General features: G+C 38.9%; 1 protein-coding gene across 4 annotated transcripts; it reads left to right on the plus strand.

Annotated features, from left to right (window-relative positions):
* The first annotated feature begins 2294 nt into the window (after nucleotides 1-2294).
* C2H5orf24 (chromosome 2 C5orf24 homolog) lies at nucleotides 2295-17468 on the plus strand. Of its 4 annotated transcripts, none has more exons than XM_034403812.2 (3): nucleotides 2295-3699; nucleotides 4179-4281; nucleotides 13060-17468. In XM_034403812.2, the coding sequence occupies exons 1-3, from the start codon at nucleotides 3614-3616 to the stop codon at nucleotides 13627-13629; spliced, it is 759 nt and encodes a 252-aa protein (XP_034259703.2). In that variant the 5' UTR covers nucleotides 2295-3613; the 3' UTR covers nucleotides 13630-17468. The 4 variants fall into 4 exon arrangements, with proteins under 4 accessions (XP_034259703.2, XP_034259708.2, XP_034259719.2 ...); XM_034403817.2 differs by having other exon boundaries at nucleotides 2421-2771; XM_034403828.2 differs by having other exon boundaries at nucleotides 2497-2771; nucleotides 4238-4281.
* The last annotated feature ends 6030 nt before the right edge of the window (nucleotides 17469-23498 follow it).

The raw sequence follows: 23498 nt of genomic DNA on the forward strand, positions 1-23498 counted from the left end.
TGAATTTCTCAGATGCCATACTGGCTGGAGAATTCTGGGAGTTGAAGTCCACACATCTTATATACACTGTTTCAGAAACACTGCTCTATTGGGTGAAAAATGAAAAGTATCTTAGTGTGATACCTAGCAATATTTTTCAAACCAGACACCCTAGACTTGGTTTCATTACTGGATTGTTTTTTCCCCAAGATTTACCCAGAATGAATGATACAATTTAGCAAATCCATTAAACGAGGATGGTGAAATCCCATCTTTTCTGGCTAAGCCTTGCCTCCCTCTGCCCTTGCCCAAACACCTCGGACAGCCTCAGAAACAGCACTTATTTTCTTAAAATAGGCCTCAAGGCACCAACTCTGAATCCAGTGTTGCCAGAAGTCCCTCTGGGATGAATCCAGGTGAACCACTCAACTCCTGACCCCAGGCCCCTCAGACCCCTGGTACGATTCCATGGCCCAGCCTGTGCATCTTCCAGGGTATCCTGGTCTGGCTGGATAGCATTGAACCTACAAAGTATCCATCAGTGTGGCCTAAGAAAACAACTTGAGCTGCATGTTTGAGACTACCATAAAATCAGTCTAGAGCATGGGTGTCAAACTCGTGACACGTTGTCACGTGACGTAACACAACTTTTTCCCCCTTGGCTAAAATGGGGGTGGGCATGGCCAGCACTTGACACATCTGGCCCGCAGACCGGGAATTTGACACCCCTGGTCTAGAGGATACTTGAGAAACCTGACATGGTTCAAAGCTGATGGGCACAAGTTCTGATCCCGATATTAGTTATAATATGTAATATGATGGATTAGTTATAATATATAACACCAATAATCAGAAATAGTGTGTGCACATATAAATATTGATGGCTTTTTTGAAGGGTGGAATCAGACCCCCACCTTTTCAAGGGGAAAAAGGAAGCAACACTGTCCTGAGTGATATATAGAATCTGAGAGACCTGTTCTCAAATCCCCTCCAGAAAAGAAAACATTCTACAACCTAAGGAAGCATCAACTTTTTTGGTATATTTGTTGAACTTTTGGATTAAGTCATATTCATCTTATCAATGGTACAGAAATGCCCTTACCAGCCCATGAGAATTGTATACTTGTTCGATTCTATATTGAAAGGATGTGGGATATGATAACCTACAAAAATCTTATTATTTATGAAGGGCTTTCAGAAACATGCTGGATTAACCCTACATCTACACACTGATATTGCTGCCAAACTCACAACAGCCGAGTCTGAAAGTGGCAGCTTTATCATGTATAAGGATTTCAGTAAAAGAAGGAAATCCTGACTAGGCAAGATACTCCAGTGGGGTGACAGCTCATGAGGCTCAAGCACTCTTTGATAGAAACAGATTTTCTAGCTTTTAATTGAAGCCTAATTCTGACAGGACTGGCTGTAATTGTTACTGTCTCTCAAATGGATGGAAAGACAAATGTTGTTGGGTATTTATGGTAAAATCTGCAGACAAATCTCTCTCCTGTTTTTTTCCAATTCTACCCAAGCCTTGAAATTGTTGTCACCTGAGAGGAGAATGTAGTCTCTCTGCTATGAAGTCTCTCTCCAAAAGAAATCCACTTAAAGCCTACTCTGCTGGCAGCAGGTCTTTTATTTTTTTTTTATTAGACCAGTGCGCCTTTTCATATATTTCTGCTCTGTTTTGCTATTAAGCAGTTTAATTTCTGTGTTCTTAATTATCTTTTCATCTGATACCTTGGCTTTTGCAGCCTTTGTTATGGCTTACTCAGATTTGATTTAGTGTTTTTATTATCCATCACCCAGGGAGATTTTAGCCATAGGGCAGCTCATAAATCCTAAGACATAAACGAAAAATGCATCAGGATGTGGTGATATTTAAGCACTGATTTATGCATATATGCGGTTTCCTTTAGCAAACACACACAAGAAAATAATTATACTGAAGCACCTAGACGTACAAGTCAATTCGCTTTATGTTTTTTCGGGTAGTAATTGAGGCTACAGCCCTGCACCCCAACCCTTATCACTTCTAGCCCTTATCAAATTCTGCGGCGCTGAGTGACCCCCCCCCGCGCTTCTGGAGTCCGCCTCTGAAGGTCACACAGACTGTGGCCCCTCGCCCTCGAAGCCACCTGACCCCCCACTCCCCTCCCCCGGGTCCCGTCTCCCAGCATTTCGCTCGCCCGTAACCCCACAGAGATGCCTGCCAGCTGAGGCCCCCGGGCAGCCCGAGCCCGCCCCAAAAGCGGAGGGCACAACTCGGCGGCTCCCCGGCTCCGTCATTTTGCCTCCTAGACACATGTGACGCCGCGTCGCGTCGCCCCTGGAACGCGCCAGGCCAGGTTCTCCGGGCGGCTGTTCCCTCCAGCGACCGCCCCAGCCAGCGGCCTCTTTCGGAGGCGTCCGCCTGCCGCTCCCTTCCTCCGCTCAGAGCAGCCGCCGCCGCCGCCGCTCCTCCCCCGACTCAGCCTCCCCCCACCTCGCCCGCCCGCCCGCTCGCTCCCGCGGCGCAGAGACCCAGACCCGGAGCGCGCACGCTGCCGCCGCGGCTCCCTGCAGCTGCTTGGCCCGCTCGGCTCGGCCAGGCCCGCTTCCCTGCCCGTGGATCTTTCCGTCTCGCCTTCCCTCTCGGTCTTCCCGCCTGGGAGGAAGGCAGGAAAAGCGGCGGCGGGGAGGGGCCGCAGCGCCCCGCAAGGACCGGCTCCGACCCTGCTTGAGCTCGCGGTTCCCGGACCAAGCGATTCCCCCCCCCCTTCCCCAGCGTCACCCCTCTCCGGATCCCACAGGTAGGAGTCGCCCGCGGGCCTGGCGTCGCCTCTCCGCCCGCTCCTTTGCATAGGCGAGCAAGATGGAGCCTCGCCCAGTTGGCTCCGTGCGAGAGAAAGAAGGGAAAGGGCCGAGCGGCGTTGCCTGCCTGCCTGCTTGCCTCCCTTCCGCGGGCGCAGCTCCTGAGATCGGGACAAGCCCACCCTTCCATTTGTCGCTGAACCCGAGGAAGAGGAGGAAGCGAGACGCTTTCCTCCTCTGGGGCCGGGAGCGTGAACCCCTCTTCCCATCTTCCACCTCCAGGGAGGAACCGCGACATCCGCCGTCTGGAATAGCTTTCGAGCCTCTTGTTTGCGCCCCGTTGCATTGGAGAGGGAGGCGGTTTTGCGCCCCCCCCTCCCCCAACCCCTTTCTCCCACCTCCGGGCCCCGGAGCGACTTGCTGCCCTTTCCTTTGGGGGCGTTATGTTCTTCCGACAAAGGTTCGGGAGACAAAGTACCATTGGAGTACTTCGGAACACTTCGAATAACTTGCCTTTATTTTGAATCGGGCGTTTTTAGAGGAATTGGTCGGGATCGCTTATACCCCGTTTTTGATAAGTGGAGTCTGGGAACAGAGGGAGAGCCATCCAGCCCTCGTTTTAACTATTCAATTAGAAGTAGCTAAAAAAAAAGGGGGGAAGGGCGAGAGAACAAGTCAAAAAGGTAACTTGTTTATTGGGTAAATTGCTTTGAATAAAGCAGATGGCGAGTCCTGATGGTTTTGATCTGGTGGAATAGTAGCAAAAACTCATTAAGTCCCGTGCCCCCATTTCCTGATTTATTCTTCCCTCGAGATTATAATAAAATGCTCTCCGTAGCACATGCTGGCACTCACATATCCCAATGCAATATTCCCTGTAAATATCTTAGGAAGGCCATTGACACTCCGGTGCTTTGGGGGGCAGTGGTGAGTGAAAGAGAACTGCTGTAGTTCTTTGTGTTACTTATTGCTTTTTGCATTTAGCAGCCATGGGAGCTGCATATCTTGCAGCTCTCATACACAGCATCTTTCGGAAATTTATTTCATTTTCTTAAATGCCCTATTTAATTTGCCTATTACAAACGGCTGCATATTTTTTCTCTCCTTATTTATATTTTATATATTTCTCTAAGTGCACGAATAAGGTTATGAATATTAACTTGCTAATTAAGGGTTTTAATAAACACAGCACATGTTTATTAAAACCTATTATTTACATATCTCTAGCTTTGACTCATATCTAGGTTGCGCTTTTACTGTACTTGATTATACATGTGGTCTGAGTCTTTGTTTTTAAATATTTAGTCTATAGCCCTGGGCATATTACAGAAATAGGTCCCATATGTAGAGAATTATATTGTTGTTTTTCCATTAAATTTGTATCTGTTGTGTTTTTTTTAATTGAGGGGGCTGTGTATTGCTTTGTACTACGAAAAGAATGAACTCCTGCTTATTTCTGTTCAAGATATGGCTGCAGATTTCCCCCTCCTGAACACTCAAAATTTCAAGGTAGCTTTTTGCTTCCTTTACAATTCTGTTTTTTCTTTTTCTTTCACTTTTTTTCAGGTTCACTGTAGAATTAAAGAGACAGTAGCATCTGCAGAATATGAATTCCACTGTGCATCAGGTCTATTTTATCTCTAACACCCTTGTTCTTGTGGTGGTGGTGTATAATGATAAAAATCAAAAACATATATAGATAGATCAACCTTTTTAGGAAAAAAAACATAGACTAGGTCACAAGATAGCTGTTGGGAAAAAGTGATCTCCATCCTTGGATTTTTTTTTAATGCAAATATTGCAGCCCCTGTTTTACTACATCTAAGTCCTAGGATATTGTCTGAGGGTTCGGGATATAGCTAAACAGATCTAGATTTAATTGATGACTAAATGGAAGACATTTAAGAATCTTATATTCTTCCCCTTGAAGTATATTATGGAAGAAAGAGAAGGTATAAATGTATATACAGTGTATCACAGAAGTGAGTACACCCCCTTGCATTTTGTAAACATTTAAGTATATCTTTTCATGTGACAACACTGAAGAAATGACACTTGGCTACAAAGTAAAGTAGTGAATCTGCAGCTTATATAACAGTGTAAATGTGCTGTCCCTTCAAAATAACGCAACACACAGCCATTCATGTTTAAACTGGTGGCAACAAAAGTAAGTACATCCCTAAATGATAATGTCCAAATGGGGCCCAAAGTGTCAATATTTTGTGCGGCCACCATTATTTTCCAGCACTCCCTCTTGGGCATAGACTTCATCATAGCTTCACAGGTTGACACTAGAGTCCTCTTCCACACCTCCATGACAACATCACAGAGCTGGTGGATGTTAGAGACCTTGCACACCTCCACCTTCCATTTCAGGACGCTCCGCAGATGCTCAGTAATGTTTTGGTCTGGGGACATGCTTGGCCAGTCCATCAGCTTTACCCTCAGCTTCTTTAGCAAGGCAGTGGTTATTTTGGAGGTGTTTATGGGGTTGTTATCATGTTGGAATACTGCCCTGCGGCTCAGTCTCCGAAGGGAGGGGATCATGCTCTGCTTCAGTATGTCATAGTACATGTTGGCATTCATGGTTCCCTCAATGAACTAACTCCCCAGTGCCGGCAGCACTCATGCAGCCCCAGACCATGACATTCCCACCACCATGCTTGACTGTAGGCAAGACTCACTTGGCTTTGTACTCCTCACCTGGTTGCCGCCACACACGCTTGACACCATCTGAACCAAATAAGTTTATCTTGGTCTCATCGGACCACAGGACATGGTTCCAGGAATCCATGTCCTAAGTCTTCTTGTCTGCAGCAAACCATTTGCAAGCTTTCTTGTGCATCATCTTTAGAAGAAGCTTCCTTCTGGGACGATAGCCCTGCAGACCAATTTGATGTAGCGTGTGGCTATGGTCTGAGCACTGACAGGCTGACCCTCCACCCCTTCAACCTCTGCAGCAATGCTGGCAGCACTCACGTCTATTTCCCAAAGCCAACCTCTGGATATGACGCTGAACACGGGCACTCAACTTCTTCGGTCGACCATGGGAAGGCCTGTTCTCAGTGGAACCTGTCCTGTTAAACCGCTGTATGGTCTTGGCCACTGTGCCAAGTTTCAGGGTCTTGGCATAGCCTAGGCCATCTCATTGTACATATGTTGTGGACTGACAATATTTGAATTTGAATTTACTTTATGTAGAACAACAATTCATTTTTTCAGATCCTCAGAGTGTTCATTGCCATGAGGTGCCATGTTGAACTTCCAGTGACCAGTATGAGAGAGAGAGAGTGATAATATCAAATTTAACACACCTGCTTCCCCTTCACACCTGAGACCTTGTACCACTAACGAGTCAGTTTCCCAGGGAGGGAAAACGGCTACTTGGGCCCCATTTGGACATTATCACTTAGGGGTGTACTCACTTTTGTTGCCAGCAGTTTAGACATTAATGGCTGTGTGTAGCATTATTTTGAGGGGACAGCACATTTACACTGTTATACAAGCTGTATACTCACTACTTTACATTGTAGCCAAGTGTCATTTCTTCAGTGTTGTCATATGAAAAGATCTATTTAAATATTTACAAAATGTGAGGGAGTGTACTCACTTCTGTGATACACTGTATTCTCCTTTTTCTTTTGAGTCAAGCTTAGCTTTTAGTGATTTAATGGAAACATATGTACAAACATGTACAACATTATTAGTTTTATTTGTAATCCGTTTTCAAAGTATAATTAATATTCCTTCCTCTCATTCTAGCTTCGTCATCATATCTTGTAAGGTATGTATGAATAGAATAGAATTATTTATTGGCCAAGTGTGATTGGACACACAAGGAATTTGTCTTGGTTCATATTCTCTCAATGTACATAAAAGAAATGATACGTTCATCAAGAATCATAAGGTACAACACTTAATGATAATCATAGGGGACAAATAAGCAATCAGGAGCAATATCAGTATAAATCATAAGGATACAAGCAACAAAGTTACAGTCATAAGTGGAAGGAGATGGGTGGTGGGAACAATGAGAAGATTAATGATGGAGAGATAGTAATTGTTCCAGAGCAATTTAGTGAGTTTCCTAATGCTAATTCAGAATTCTACTGTATTGCCATAGTGTTTTGTCCTTGTCATGAATCTACAAATATAGAAGGGTCAGCATAGGAATATTCTAAGGCAAGATGGGAATATTGTATCCTTTCTTTTTTAGGAAATAGTTTTTAGAAATCACATTGCTAAACTATAAAAAAGGCAGATTATAACACAAGTTTACAAAGTTCTGGAGCAAAAAAAAAAAAAAGAGTATATTCTGGTGGATTTTGGATCCAGATTATGATTTAATTAAATTCTGCTTCTGCAGGACAGGAAATAGGTAGATTCTTTTCCGCGAACAAGTAGTCTTCAACTTATGACTGTAATTGAGCCTACAATTACTGTGATAATTTGTACTGGTCATTAAACATGGAACTGCGTCCAATTTTACAACCTTTTTTGTGATGTTCATTAATGGATGTCATGGTCATTAAGTGAACTCGTTCACTACTGGCATTTTTTTGACCTAAACTGGAAGTAAATGTTGGTTTCTGGCAAAAATGTCGTAAATCATGGTCATGTGACCGTGGGGATACTGCAAACGACCATAAATGAGGGCCAGTTCCTAACTGCCCAGAATGCAGTCATGTGCCCTGAGGGGCTGTCAGAATTCAAATCTGGGTCATACAAACTTTTTTGGGGAGGCCTTTGTAACTTTAAACAGTTGCAGAACCTAACAAGACAGATATTGACTTCAGAGGATAATTAGAACTGCAGAAAAAACCATTGCTACCAACCTGCCTTCCATTGAGGATCTGTAACTGCACGAGTCAAAAAGAGGGCTGTGAAAGTATTTACATACCCCTCGCATCCTACCCTCAAAATGACGCTATAGAGCACTGCACCCCAGAACAACTAGACACAAGAACAGTTTTTTCCCGAATGCCATCACTCTGCTAAACAAATAATTCCCTCAGCACTGTCAACTAGTTACTAAGTCTGCACTACTATTAATCTTCTCATTGTTCCCACCACCCATCTCCTTCCACTTATGGAAGCAATTTTGTTGCTTGTATCATTTGTACCCTAGGACTATCATTAAGTGTTGTACCTTATGATTCTTGATGAACATATCTTTTCTTTTATGTACACTGAGAGCATATGCACCAAGACAAATTCCTTGTGTGTCCAATCACACTTGGCCAATAAAAAATTCTATTCTCTATTCTATTCTATTGCTAAGTGACCAGTTATTAAGTCAAGAACTATCTCTGCTGCATTTTCTGAAGAGCTGTTCTGGAAAACAGTCTCTTTGGAACAGCCTAATAGATAATATAATGAATTGCTGGAGCAGAAAGGATTACAGTAGTCAAGATTGCTTTCATCTCTTCTTTCAACAGGAAAATTTGTTGGATCCAGTGCTTTCCAATAAAAGAGAAAAAAAATCCATCTTCATTTAGTGCAGAGGAGGGTTTTTTTTAGATGATGCAGCTGTATTGTATTTACTAGAAAGGAAAATAAATTCTTTTTTCTCCCAAATATTTAACTTTAAAATAGGATGTTGATTATAATATTTCTGAGAACCTCATAATAGAGACTGATGATTTGTGTGTGTGTGTGAATGTTCCCATTGTATATGGATGTCTTAATTTAGAAAGTTGCTTTTCTTTTGAGTAAATACATTGCACTGTATCAGGCATAATTTTAGAAGAGCTTTTATTTGTTATCTAAATAAAATAGGGAATGCTTATCAAAATGCTTACCAGCTGTACTTTGTATAAATCAGTCTTGCTCAACACGGATTGGATCGCTGTCTGTGTTCTTTAAACTTGAGGGAGGGAAAATTGAGAATTGGCAATAGGTAGGGCCGGTGGTGAAATCCAAATTTTTTTACTACCGGTTCTATGGGCGTGGCTTGGTGGGCGTGGTAGGGGGAGGATACTGCAAAATCTCCATTCCCACCCCACTCTGGGGCCAGCCAGAGGTGGTATTTGCTGGTTCTCCAAATTACTCAAAATTTCTGCTACCGGTTCTCTGAACTGCTCAAAATGTCCGCTACCGGTTCTCCAGAACCTGTCAGAACCTGCTGGATTTCACCCCTGGGTAGGGCCAAATTTTCATGAATGGATTTGGAATCTTCCATTTTAGGAATAGGCCACTAGGGTTATCTTTGGCATATTGCCTCTGCCAAATCTGTTTCAGGGATTACAGTCAGGGGTGGCATTCACTTACCTTTGCTTACCGTTTCGCAAATGTGAGTGCGCGCGCCTCCGCAAGATCTTCCACTCATGCGCAGAGCGTCAAAAATGGGACGTGATTATGTCCGGGTGGGTGAGCAGAGCCTCCCGCTGCCGCCACTACAGGTTCGCCCGAACCGGATAGAACCAGCTGAATACCACTACTGATTACAGTATAGGTAGTCCTCGATTTACAACAGTTTAGGGACAGTTCGAAGTTACAACAGCACTGAAAAAGTGCTGTTGTAACACTTTTCATAAGTGAAAAAGTGACCATTTTTCACTTATGACCATTGTAGCATCCCCATGGTCATGTCATTTACATCTAGATGCTTGACATCTGGTGTGTATTTATGATAGGGTTGCAGGGTCATGTGACCATCTTTTGCCACCTTCTGACAAGTAAAATCAATGGGAAGCCAGATTCACTTAACAACTGTGTTACTAATTTAACAACTGCAGTGATGCACTTAACAAATGTGGCAAGAAAAGTCATAAAATGGGACAAAGCTCTCTTAACAAATTTCTCACTTAGCAACATAAATTCTGGGCTCAATTTTGACCGTAAGTCAAAATCAGAAAACACACAGAAAAACAATACCAGTATTGTTTTTCTGTGTGTTTTCTGATTTAGTATGGCAGGAAATCATACTATCAATTTTTGTTTATTGAATTGAATAACTGTAGTGGAGACAGCTGTAAAAAAAATAAAATTAGGGGGTTGAGGTTGTCGGCCTCTGATATAAATACTTGCATTATAGCAACCTGCTTAATATTGCATGAACTCTGATAATCACTAAGGCTGCTACTGTATACCATTAAATATGAGTAAGCTCCATCCAAATCAGCGGGAATTATGTCTGGCTGTCCTGACTAGATCTTAGTTTGCAACTCTGGATTATCTTTTTCCTCAAATTTCCTTAAGTAGCATTGTAGACAGATGATACTAATCTCTAGATGGAGTCAAACCTGATTCACTAGACAGATTAATGAAAACAATAGCTTTTCTAGGTGGCACTTTGTGGGCACAATGAATGCTTCTTTGCAGCCATGACTAGACTATTTTATATTTAAATGCAGTTTACATTTATCAGAGATGATTAAGTTCGAGGGAATTAAGACCAGTTGTGCTAATGTCTGCTTTTTTATTGGTTTCCCTTAACTTTCCAGTAGACTACAATATAGCAAAGTGTTTTTCAACCTTGGCCGCTTGGAGTTGTGTGGATTTCAACTCCTGGAATGCTGACTGGGGAATTGAACACATATCTTAAATTCATGCAAGTTGAAGTCCACACATCTTAAATTCATCAAAGTTGAAAAACACTTTGCTTTAGTGGGTGAGAAAGATAGAAATGAAAGAATTTTGTGTTCAGAAAATAGAAGTGTTTTCTATCTCAAAAAATCAGTAATTATTGATTATCCCAATAATTCAGTAATTGAATTATTATTTTCAGAACAATAAAAAAGCTAAGACTTAAATCCAGCTATTGCCCTTTTTGATTTGGTTGAGATTTCTGATAATGGAAAAAGAAAGGAACGGAAATAAGTGGCAAAAAAATTAACCTTCATCCTTGTTCTTGTAATAGAAGTTTCTACTAGTTCAAAATCTGCCTGTGGAAGGTCATCACTGGATGCAAATCTGGGGTTAGATTGCATTAAGCCATAATGTTTAAACCAAACAGTGGTGGGGTTTTCCCAAAGGTGCTTTTTCAGGAGGCCACTGGACTTTCTTGTTTTATCTTTGAAGACGTTTCACTTCTCATCCAAGAAGCTTCTTCGGCTCTGATTGGATGGTGGGGAATGGAAGGATTATATTCCTTGCAGACAGCTGATCATTTGCATTTTTTTAGACTCTAAAATTTAGAGGGTCGTTGAAGCACTTGGGGGTTTATCTGTGTCCTCAGGGTCACCTGAGTAGTCTGCAATTTTTCTCTGGAAATCCATTCCTACTCCCATACTATTCAAAGGATATTCATCCCAAATTGTATCGCTAAAAGTCGGTAGAAATTCTCAGTCATCCAGGTCATGGTTGTCCCAAAGGTGCTTTTTCAGGAGGCAATTGGATGAGAAGCAAAATGTCTTCAAAGAAAAAAACAAGACAGTCCAGTTGTCTCCTGAAAAAGCACCTTTGAGACAACCATGACCTGGATGACAAAGAATCTCTACGGACTAGTGGTGGGGTTTGCTTGGTTTTGGTTCAGCATTTTGTATAAATAGAATCATACGGCTTGAAGGGACCCTGGAGATCTTCAAGTCTTAATTCCTTGCCCAAGGCAAGAGTCCTCATACCATCTTGGATAAAAGGTTGCCCAATTTTTTTTCTTGAAACCCTCCAGCGACGAAGAACCCACAAACTCCAGAAGGCAAGCTGTTCCATTGCTTAATAATTCTTACTGTTCTTACTGTCAGTACATTCCTTTATTTCTAAGTATAATATAATTATAGGTAATCCTCGAATTATAACCGTAAATGAGCCCAGAATTTTCTTTGCTAAGAAAACAGTTGTTAAGTGAACTTTGCCCCATTTTACACCCTTTTTGCCATAGCTATTATTAAGCTACTCACTGCATTTGTTAATTGTTGTAACTGTTGTAACCTCGAACGGTCACTAAATGAATGGTTGTAAGTTGAAGACTACCTGTATTGTATTTCATATAATTATAAACACATACGATTCAATTATTGTATACCAGGGTGGATAAAAATCAATGGTTTTTTTAAAAAAATCAAAAAAATCAGATTTTTTTTATTTAAATCGGATTTTTTTATTTAAATCAGATTTTTTTGATTTTTATTGAATTTATTTTAATAAAAAACTTTGGGGGTAAAAATCTATTGTAAGATAGTTTTCTATTTAAGATACATAAATAATTAGTTTATTCAGCATGAAATGGAGCTTAGTTATGTAGCACAAGGCTGTATATTCTGCAACACTGGGACTATCGGTGAGTCAACAGCAGGTCAAAGGAGTAGCAGAGATGACAGTTGCTCTTTAAAAATTATGATTTAAATCGAGTCGATTTAAATCAAGTCTTTTTACTAGTGATTTAAATGATTTAAATCGACTCGATTTAAATCAAATCCACCCTGTTGTATACATATATAATTTATAATTATAAAATGTAATTTTTGTATTTTCGGATTTATTTCAAAACTTGTAAATAACTAGTGCTCATTTTAACAGTACACTTCAGTTGCACATAAAAATCCTTCAGGTTTAGAACTATTCAAAATATTGTGTTGATCATTATTCAAGACTTTTGGATCTTGCTAATTTACCTGAATTAAATTACAATATGAGATGTTTTAATTGAAGCTTCTGCCATTCTGTGTGTTGAGGTAATCCTGATTCCTCTTCCAGATTGTTTAAAAATATGATTGACGATTAGCTGATATAAAGTGTTAATAGCCCTGCTCACAATTGAAAAAAAATTACCTGCCATTTTCAGACTAGGATTAACCAAAGTGTAAGTTAGAACCCCATAATATTAGTAAAGATCAATATTATAACAGTACTTCTCACCTGGCATCTTCCAAACGTTCAATTTTTAGCACTGGAAACTGTAGAAATTTGACTAACAAAGGAACCCAAGCCCTTGGCAGGATTTCAGAGGAATCACATAATAATTTACCAGTAGTGTCCATAAGAAGCAATTGCTTGATTATGAATTACTGTTTGCATTTTATAGTGCCGAAAAGAACTTCGCATCTGTGAAGCTTATTTTGATTGAGAATTTTGCTGTGAATTTAAAAGTATTTTCAATATAAAAGGTTGAGTTCATGTAGTACAAACATGTGAAATGAACACAAATACAAATTGCAAGTATACACTGGCAATGATTTGAAATGGTTTTTATTTTAAATAATGTGTTGGGCTGCTTTGTGTCCTATGTGAAGCTCCTTAACATTGGAAAGCATTTATAAGGCAATAAACACAATTTAATGCAAAACTTAAGTTTTTTTTTTTTAATGTTATTTTGGTTTTAAACTTTTATTTCATTTTTTTTAACAGAAAATGATGCATCCTGTTGCCAGTAGCAACTCCCCTTTCTGCGGGACTGGAAAAACATCTTGCCTTAATGATGACAATGGGACACCCACCGATCAGTTTGATTTATATTCCACACAGCAAACCAAGTATAGCCACACAGTCGGGCACAAGCCAATACCATGCCAGAGACAAGATGCATTAAATGAACCACATTTGCAGACCACAAGTAGCAGAAATTTAGAGGCGAAAGATGAACTTAAAAAAAAGAAAAATCTCAACAGATCTGGAAAACGTGGAAGGCCTTCGGGGACGACAAAATCAGCGGGATACAGAACGAGCACAGGTAGACCACTCGGGACCACCAAAGCAGCTGGATTTAAGACAAGTCCAGGTAGACCCTTGGGCACAACTAAAGCTGCAGGTTACAAAGTGAGCCCGGGGAGACCTCCTGGCAGCATTAAAGCTCTATCACGGCTTCCAAATCTAAGTTATACTTGTAGCACTGCAGCTTTTCCTTACTCTGTGGTGCATAACAGAGGAGTACATGCTACTGGTGAAACAAGTAGCAAAATCAAACAACCCACTGAATAATATGTATAGGTCGATAAATATTTCTTCAGTAATCCTTTTTAAATTATCTGAGTTGTGGCATGTTTTTTCACTTCTTTTGTAACTTTTTCACAACTTCCTTTCTTATTTTTTTTTAAAGATGGCATATCATAACCATATAATGTTTTTTTGTTTACAAGTGGAATCCCCAGTGATGCACTTGTGTATTTTCAAAAAGTAATTGCAAATATTATGAGCGACAAAAATTATTGCCTAGTCATTTTAGTTGAGGAGCTGTTAATTCAAATAGCAGATTTCCAGCTCCCTGATTTTTGAAAATTGCAACAGACTTGATTAAAACACATCAGAATAGACTAATAGAAACCAATCATTCAGGATTGTCTTATAAGTAACAGTAGTTCTATAAATTTTGCAATGTATATGATTCTTTTTTTCTTTCCTCTTTAAATAGGAATGAGTAGAAATGAATTTTTTCCACAATTGCTGGAATTTAACACGGACCTCAGAACTTGTAGATATGTCAAAACTTTGAAGCTATATTTTTAGGAAGTTATCATTCCAGGCAGCCATTCATTGAACTGCTATCATTTACAAGTAATTCAAATACTTTGTTAAAGAAATAGTTTGTATGCAGCACCTGATCTATAGTCTAAGTGCTACTTTTCCATTACAGTATGGTATCTCTCTCTTGGAAGTGCTAACTATTGTACACTGAGTTACGGTTTATAAAGCCTAAGACTATACACACCAAATTATAAATAATGAAATATCAGAATTTTTTATAAATCTTAAAAAGTGCTATCAAATATGCATTTAATGGGCACAATGAAGGTTATCTCTGAGATTTTGTTCCCTTATAAGTCCAATTAATTTGACTGATACATAGCATAAGCAAAGTTGTAGAATTGCCCTGTATTTTTCAAAATTTGTCCAGAAAACATACAAGTTCAAAATGACTTTATAATATCTCCATAGCTGGCAGCCTTTTTTAAAAAAGAAAAAAAAATGGTATAATTGAAAATTATACTTTTCAGATATGTGATTTCCCATTTTTAAAATAATTTTGTCAATACAAAACTTCTGGAGCTAAGTGAGCATATATTTACCAAAGGAAGACATTTCATGGTTCATAATTGGAAATGATACAGATGATGCACAAGCAAGTTGTGATTTGATGTGTTTATAGACACCCAGATATATAACAGACTTTAGGAATATATCTATGCATGGAGGTGCAGAATGATAAATAAAATTTCTGATTTTTGTGCGCCTAAAATAAATGTTCTGCTTTGAGCTGGGTATGTGTTATTATTTTTAAGATTGTATATGAGTGTGTACGTATGTATGTATGTGTGTGAGAAAAAGGGGGAAAGACAGAAAAAGATAGACTGTATCTACAGTATTACACAAATTGCATTATAATTGACCAGAAAACACTCAATATTAAATAGATTTCATAATTGTTATTCCAAAACTAAGTTTACATTTTGTTAATTTTTAAAATGTTTTATCTTCAGATTCACTTGAGAGAGGTTGTAAATATTTACAGCTTTCATTTGGAATAGACCTCTTTCACATTACGTACAAGTGAAAATTAACAGTATTGAATTTTTTCTTTGTAAGATCAATGTTGTAGCCTGCTGACGTTTTGATGACAGCTCTGATTCCAGTAATGACAACTTAAGAAATGGGTGTCATTTCATGCCTTTTTTATCAGGAAAAAAGCAGCAAGCCTTCAGGTGTTCCAGTGATGCCTAACTCATAATGAGCTGGACTTTATCCTATATTTTATAACAGAGTATTGAATTGCTTTGAGGGGACTTTGTATGCACTGGCAACCATGAACCTCAACAATACTGGAAGGCTTTTTAGTCATGTAAACTAAGGCAGCTAAACTGCTACTAAATGTTTAGTCTTATTTTTGCTCAAGCTAAGTTTCCTTGAAAAACTTTGGAATTATCAGTTTTTTACTTTTTTTCACAGAGGTGCAACTTTTGACACAGTGCTAATGTGAGCTAATTCTCCCTCAGGACATATATTGTACTGTCTGTTTTGTTACACTCCCCCCCCCTTCCCAAAAGCTGCTTGGAAAGAAACTGAATGTAAAATCTAAACAAACGGCATACTCTTACGGCAAGATACAAATTTATCTCATGCCAGAAGTGTATTTTTAATCAACTGTATTTCTTACCTCCTGTTTTTCTCATACTCCCTTTTTTTTTTAACTTCTCACAAATGAGTTTGTTTGATGATGCCAAACAGTGTATTGGGAGGTAAGGCAGATGCATTATTGTTCTAATGTGATGAATTATGTATTCTGAGAAAATATATGCTGAGAACATAAGCAATTTATGCTCATCTATAAAATGGAAAACACATCCATTAAAAAGACTAATACAGTTAAAATAGGCAGAAAGGGTAGTTATATACTCATTGGATTTATTAACCAGGCCAGGAGAGCGCTGTTGGACATTTCTTGATTCCAATTGATTTTACCTTCTACTGCAGTTCATAAGGGCCTTGCTATAGAGAAAACAGAAGTCAGCGATTTGAGATGTTTGAATGATAAATTCAAATATTTTTGCTACTGCTGTATATAATCTTCTGAATACATTGTGCTTTTTTTGGTACACTATCTCTTGTCATGATAAACACTGCAACAGCATGTTAATTCCTATGCTTTGTTATTACTGGGAAGGAAGAGTGTCCTTTCTTTCGATAGTATTGATACATGATTTGTAAAGCAAATGATAATTTTATATTCTATAAATTGTACTCTACATAAGCTAGGATTGTTAATGTGTATTCACACTGCTCAAAACATCTACATGTTGTGCTTTATCTTTCTTTTGGTTAAATATAGATATTTGTTGTATCTTTTGATAAATAATTAAGCATTAATAGGGACCTATACTACTTAAAAGACAGAAAAAATGCTGTTTACTTTCTAACTAACTTTACATAAACTATAGAACCAAATAACTTTACTACTATTTTTTAAGTCTTGCACTGGATATGTTCAAAATTATTGTATAAGTAGTACTTTCTAAATACAGCTTTGTCTACTACATCAAGAATCACTTTTGTTTCATAACTTTTTAAAGTTACTTAATACTGATCAGGAGCTTTGTTCTGCAATGGGCCATTTTTTAAAGAAATTAAACATTTTTTTTTGGTTTCAGAAGAAATCCAGAAAAGTAATGTATATGGGATGGGAAATTCCATGACCAATGAGGCAGGAGGGATTACAGTCAGGGCATTAAAAGAATTTTAAAAGCAAAAACTTTCAGAATGAGAACTCTACAATTATTCCCTAAGTTGTCATTCTACTTTATATCACTATACATACAGTGCAACATCATGTAGTTCACTAACTACAGTTACTTGCAATCAAAGCTTCTAGTCTTGCTTATACTCAAATGCTTTTTATTATACATATATTAAATATAGTTCATTATTATAATGAAAATATTAGAACAAGCCCTTCCTTTTGGTCTCCTCTCCCAAATAGATAAATTTAAGTTCTGCAATGTGTAATCAATTTCATCTTGAAAATTATGATAGCATAACAATTTTTTAAAAAATATATATTTAAATACTGTAGGCTATTTTAAGATTTTCACTTTCACAACTTGCTTTTCCATGGACAGGTTATTTTATTAGAAAAAAATCATTAATATCATCATCCTGTCTTCTGGTGTAAAAAGTCTGATTAGATAACTGTGTTTGTTCTTACATCCATGAACCTCAGCTACTCATGTGCAATTGTCTGTATGGGAATGGAGTAGTATTCATGAACTGTACTTATGTCATCATTTGGATGTATATTTATTAATAAAGTAATTACTTTAAACACAAAATAATGTTTCATTTCTTGCCATTTATTGCATCTGTCTTTCATAAATTTCATAAACGCCTTAAATTTATAAAATAATGCAATACTAGCCTACTTAACAAAATGAAGAACTGTTAATCTCTTGATATTTTCTTTCTTTTATCCATAAAAATATTGAACTAAATTCTTTTAAGTTTTTCTTCTGCTCTTCATGTATTCTTACAAAGTCTAATAGAAGGACAATGTCCACCAATGTTATCGGCTATTGATTTTGGTGACCATCTGATTAATAATATTTGTATGCACACGTGTGAGGCTAGGTATGCATGATAGTAAAAATGTGAATGAGTGGTGAGGGTCTGAGTACCATGGTGAATTTGTGATAAAAAATGTAATAGTTGATTATTTAAAAGTAATGGATCAATATTTAATTTAAAATTAAAATTTAATTTAAAATCTTTCATTTTAAATCCTTTTTAAAAAATATTTTGAATAGGCTGTCAATTGTCAGTTCTATGGCCAATATGAACCTTTTGCGAACCTTTTGCTTAAAAAAACATGTGCACTGTTCCTTTACTGAAACCCTTTCAGAAATATTAAAATATCACAACAGAGAGTTTTTAGTGGTATTTCTTTTTAGATTCTTCATTAGAATAAGATGGATAATTTTTAATTTAATTTTTTGTGTCTTTATGTCTTATAGCAGTAGATGGGCCCTGTAACTTTTAGAGACGCATTACATCCTTTGAAGAAAAGAGGCCTAGTTCAGAGGTGGGCTTCACATAATTTAACAACCGGTTCGCCCCAGCACTGAAAATATGAGCCTGCGCACCTTCCGCGCATGCGCTTTGCTTGCCTCCATGCATGCTGCTTAAAAAATGCGGGTAAATAGGATGGCATAGTGCCGGGGCCACAGGTCACAATTACCACTTTGCCCGAATCGGTACGAACTGGTTGAATCCCATCCCTGGCTTAGTTTGCTCGAATACATTATTTGCATGGAGAACATCCTGGGTTTTATCCCTGGCAGTTTCATTTAAGACTGGATAACCCTACTACCCAAAATTCCGGATAACTGCTCAGTAAGTGCCCTAAAATAGATACACTATTGTTTGATTTGTTACACAATCCTAAGAAAAAAACCCTTATAAGATTTTTTGATTTTGATTACCTGTTTAATTATGTTTTGAATTGGATTCAGAAACCATTTGGTAATCGGTATGTGTAAGCTCTTTCTTCTACTAGAGCAGAGAAATAGTGCAGACATGTATTAAGTTGCATGCATTTGTATACTTAAGGTTGACTAGACCTGAAAATTGGAATTCAGAAAATAAAATTTCAAGCTTTTCTTATAAGAGAATATCTTCTTTATTGATACTCTGTCTCATAAAGTACTATGTGCGTCATTTAATGGAATAATTGAGGTGTCTCATCAGTTGAATATAGCTCATAATGTTTGTTTGCCCAAGGGACATTTGCAGGGGGTCAAAATAAGCAATCCCTGTAAACTGATACCTATTTGCCACTCTTATCATTTAAGAGGCTAATCAAGATCCACAAAATTTGGCATTCTATCGGGGCTACTGCTGCATACAAGGTGCTCTTGTACAGAATTTCACTTAATCCCCTCCCAAAGGTGCTTTTTTTTCCCCAAGAGGCAACTGGACTTTCAAGTTGCCTCTTGAAAAAAGTAGCTTTGGGACAACCATGACCTGCATGATTGAGAATCTCTATAGACACTTAATTCCCTCCCCACTAAAAAAATAGTTTCAAATGTTCAAAATATTGTATTTCTCTTCCATGCTAAGCAGCTTTTGAACTTTTATTTTAACTTGCAATTGGGACCTTTCCGCCCCCCCCTCCCCGCCAGCAACCTTGTATAATGAACAATTTGCAGACCAAGTTGCAGTAGCCATGCTTTCCTTAATCTTAAGGTTACACATTTTCTTTCCTCTTTCCTTCCCACTTTTTTACGATTGGTGTAGAGCAGCAGCCCCCAACCTTTTGGGCACCAGGGACTGATTCTGTAGAGAGTGGTTTTTCCACAGACCGGAGGAGGTGTGGTTTTGTATGCTACCTGCAACACGCAGATGGGACTTTACTTGTTTGCACGGCCCGGTTTTTGGTATGCCGCAGCCTGGTGCCAGTCCACAGACTTGGGTTTTGGGGACCCCTGGTGTAGAGACTTCTGGCATAACCCTTCACTAAAATGTTTATAGTAAAGGTAAAGGTTCCCCTCGCACATACGTGCTAGTCGTTCCCAACTCTAGAGGGCGGTGTTCATCTCTGTTTCTAAACCGAAGAACCAGCGCTGTCTGATGACAATTCCGTGGTCATGTGGCTGGGATGACTAAATGCCGAAGGCTCACGGAACGCTGTTACCTTCCCACCAAGGTGGCTCCTATTTTTCTACTTGCATTTTTACATGCTTTTGAACTGCTAGGTTGGCAGAAGCTGGGGCAAGTAATGGGAGCTCACTCCGTTATGCGGCACTAGGGATTTGAACCGCTGAACTGCTGACCTTTCTGACCGATAAGCTCAGCATCTTAGTCACTGAGCTACCGCGTCCCCTAAAATGTTTATAGATAGGAATAATATAGAAATTTCAAATGACTCAATCCCAATTTCCAAGTTAAGTCAGCAATAAACGTACAGGCTCAAATACTAAGATTTACAGCATACTGTTATATTAGCAGGAGTGTATGTTTGTGGAGGGTAAGAATCCTGAGATAGATGCTTTTGACAACCCTGAAGAAATAATACTTTTAGGTAGATTTTAAATATTTTTACTGAAGCAATGCTACTTACAAATGTTGTATTATTTCAATATCTATACAGAAATGATTGGAAAATTTAAACTCTAAAGCCGATACCAAAATAACACTAAATCAATAAACAATTTTGTTCTCAGTATGCACAAATATTTATGCTGTCACAACTCGGTATAAGGGTTATGATCCTTTCCCAACCCATAACAGAAATACCTAATCCAAAATAGGTAATGCCCAACAGGGTTAACTAAAATATATTTTTCTTTGCATATGTTGAGACACTGCCTTTGAAAGAAACACTGCAAGCTTAGCTCTGGTATATACAAAGGAAGAGTTGTCCACTGGAAACACCATAGCAGACTGTTCAGCTGGTGGTGAAAACCTCTTGGCCACATTCTGAATGAATGGCAATATGTTCCTTTGGTTTCTAGACAGGGACTTCTGCTCAATGAAGAACTACTATATAACTTATTTATGGGACAAACCCTAGATCTGCCACGCATTTTTATACTGTTCATGACAACCATTATTCTGTTGACCAAAGAGCTGGTTGGGAGGCCTGGGAGGCTTTGGTAGGTAATTACTTGGGTGCTTTATTAGTAGCAATAGTTGCTTATTTAATGAGTCAAGTATTACTTTTAGCTTTATGTTTGCCTAATGTTTGTTTGTTCAGTCATTTATTCATTCAAATTCTAATGCTGTACCTACGCTCACCAAGTGGTTCTGGATGGTTTATAGAGCATTAACATAATAGCAGTACTGATATCCATCCAGAACTAAAATTGGAAAATCCCTGGAAACAGACAGCTCATGTCATGAACGCACAGATACTTAGTCTTATTAGTTTGACAGCATCAGTTAATTGGCTAGGGATTGAGATATACAACTGGTATCATTGGCATATTGATGATACCTAACCCCATACATCCACTCCAGTGGTGTGTTGCTACTGGTTCAGGAGAGCTGGTAGTGGAAATGTTGATGTGAGAGTGAACCGGTTTGTTCTGACCGTCAGCTGGGCCCTCCCGCCCACCCCTGCGCTATACCTACCTTTATTCCTTCATTTTTAGCCCAGCTGAAAGGCACGGAAGAGCGGATTGCCATGCCTCAGTTGCTCTGCAATGCAATGTGCTTGCGCAAAATGCAAGTTTGGCATGCGTGCAAGCAAAGCGTGCACATGCACGCCAATCACGTGCAAAGTGCATGCACAAAGTGAACCGGTGGTAAAACCGGTTGGAACCCACCACTGATCCACTCCACTGCTCAGCAGCTGAACCATGGACTTACAGAAGCCAACCAGCAACACATATGAACAGATCTGTTATGTGAATCCCTTAGGTTGCGCACATCACTACCTGAGCTGTTGCATTCTGGACCAACTGTAGTTTCTGAATGTTCTTCAAGAGCAGCCAAATGTAGTGCAATAAAGATGTGATTAAGGCCCAAGTTGCAGTGAGTAATATTTATCATTGCAGGAAAGTTTGTGATTGGTATACAAGATGTTTTGGCCATAGGTGCCACCTGCTCCCCAAGCTGGAGCTATAAATCCAAGGAGAACCCCAAATTCCAAACTAACTACTGAGGAGAGTGAACAATCTCTTGGACAGCATCATGAACTTAGAAGTTAAGATATACAACTGGATATCACCAAATGGGCATGTTAATTAACATTAGCACACAGGTGAAACCTCGTTATGCCAATATCTGATCTCATCCAGTGGTTTCACCATTCTCCAAGACTTGAATCTCACCCCATGATTGGAACCCTTTCTTCAGAAAAGACAACTAGTATAATAGAGTGTTCCCTGATTTTAGAATTTTGAGAAGACTTGAAAGAATATCATGACCAATGGCACTGAAAGCCACTGAAATATTAAGCAAGACCAGGAAGGTTGTACTTTTCCTATAGGTGCAGTCAATGCTGTTTCTCTGCTGAACATCGGCCTGACACTGTACTAAAACATACAGGTAACTTTCATTTCCTCCCAGGCCATTTTAATTCTAGTCCATTCAATTCCTTTACAGAAAGAACCACTGGACACATGTCAATAATTGTCCAGGGCAACTGGATCAAATAATGGCACATTACTGCCACTTTCAAGGAAGAGGTTATTACATATTATGCTTATATATTATGCCCTCTCTTAAGGACACATTTACTACTGCACCAACCAACCCAGATCCCCATGAGCTGACTGCTGATAGCAAGCGGAGGTGGTGATGCTGAGGTCAGCTGACAAGTAATACAATGTTCAAAACTGAATATATTTAATGGATATACCTTTCTAGAAACACAAATGCACTGAGTAGAGGTTATGATAGCATTTGTAGCTATGTGAAAACGCTATTTATTGGAAAGTCTATAATATAAATGTAAAAAGACACCTATCACTTTTTCTTGTTTGAAAATGGTCATCTTTGTTGCTGTGACTTGCAAAGTAGGGAACACCCTTTAGCCAGATGATCCCATTGCTTCCTGGGAACTCTAATCCTGGACTTATTAGGAAGCAGATTGTTTTCCCCAACTTGTTAGCAATCTGAGCCAAGCACTTGGGAAAACCGCATAATACAGTTCTTGCCAAAATAGACTCTTTAAAGTGCATTTTGGAGGAGGAGCTTTCTGGGGTAGTTTCTGCAGATCAGTTGAAGTGTACAGTACCCAAAGAGTGTGGAAAGGCATTTAGTGCAAGAGAAAAAACTGACTTACTTATTTATTTTGCAAGCAGAAAGGAATTTAGATTCCATCCTAAATTTGGGTCAGTTTTATACTCTGCAACGGGTGAGGAACACATGAGTTGTAGCCCAATGCAACAAAAATGGAGTAGATTAATAGCCATACTTCCTTAGTAGTAGCCTTCTTATTGGTGCTCTCTAGTTGCCTTGGACTTTAATTTCCAGAAGTGAACCAACATGATCAGAATTCTCAGAGCGGCAGTCAATATAGATGAAAGACAACCAATTGAGGAAAGTTGTTTAAAAGGAAATGGAGCATTAGTTTACTTTTGATAGGGGAATAGAATTAGGAAATGTCATACCATAAACTCTGATATACTATGAATGTCTACACAAGATGGAGCCCCTATTATGCTCAATTACATTTACTTCAGTGGTGAAATGTAAAATTTGTTGCTACAGGTTCTGTGGGCGTGGCTTGGTGGGCATGGCTCGGTGGTGGTGAGTCATGTGACTGGGTGGGCATGGCCAACTTTAAAAAAAACTTTTTAAAAGCATTTTTTTACTACTAGTTCGCCTGAACTGATAGTTTTTATCACTACCGGTTTGCC

This window comes from Pantherophis guttatus, chromosome 2 (genome assembly GCF_059756535.1).
Source record: "Pantherophis guttatus breed Tessera chromosome 2, ASM5975653v1, whole genome shotgun sequence".
Classification (NCBI taxonomy): domain Eukaryota; kingdom Metazoa; phylum Chordata; class Lepidosauria; order Squamata; family Colubridae; genus Pantherophis; species Pantherophis guttatus.

Bases quoted from the DNA above. Each gene is read 5' to 3' on its own strand.
- C2H5orf24 (XM_034403812.2), top strand. From the start codon at position 3,614: ATGCTGGCACTCACATATCCCAATGCAATATTCCCTGTAAATATCTTA. The intron at 3,700-4,178 runs GTGAGTGAAAGA...TTTTTAATTGAG, and splicing joins CGGTGCTTTGGGGGGCAGTG to GGGGCTGTGTATTGCTTTGT. The intron at 4,282-13,059 runs GTAGCTTTTTGC...TTTTTTTAACAG, and splicing joins TGAACACTCAAAATTTCAAG to AAAATGATGCATCCTGTTGC.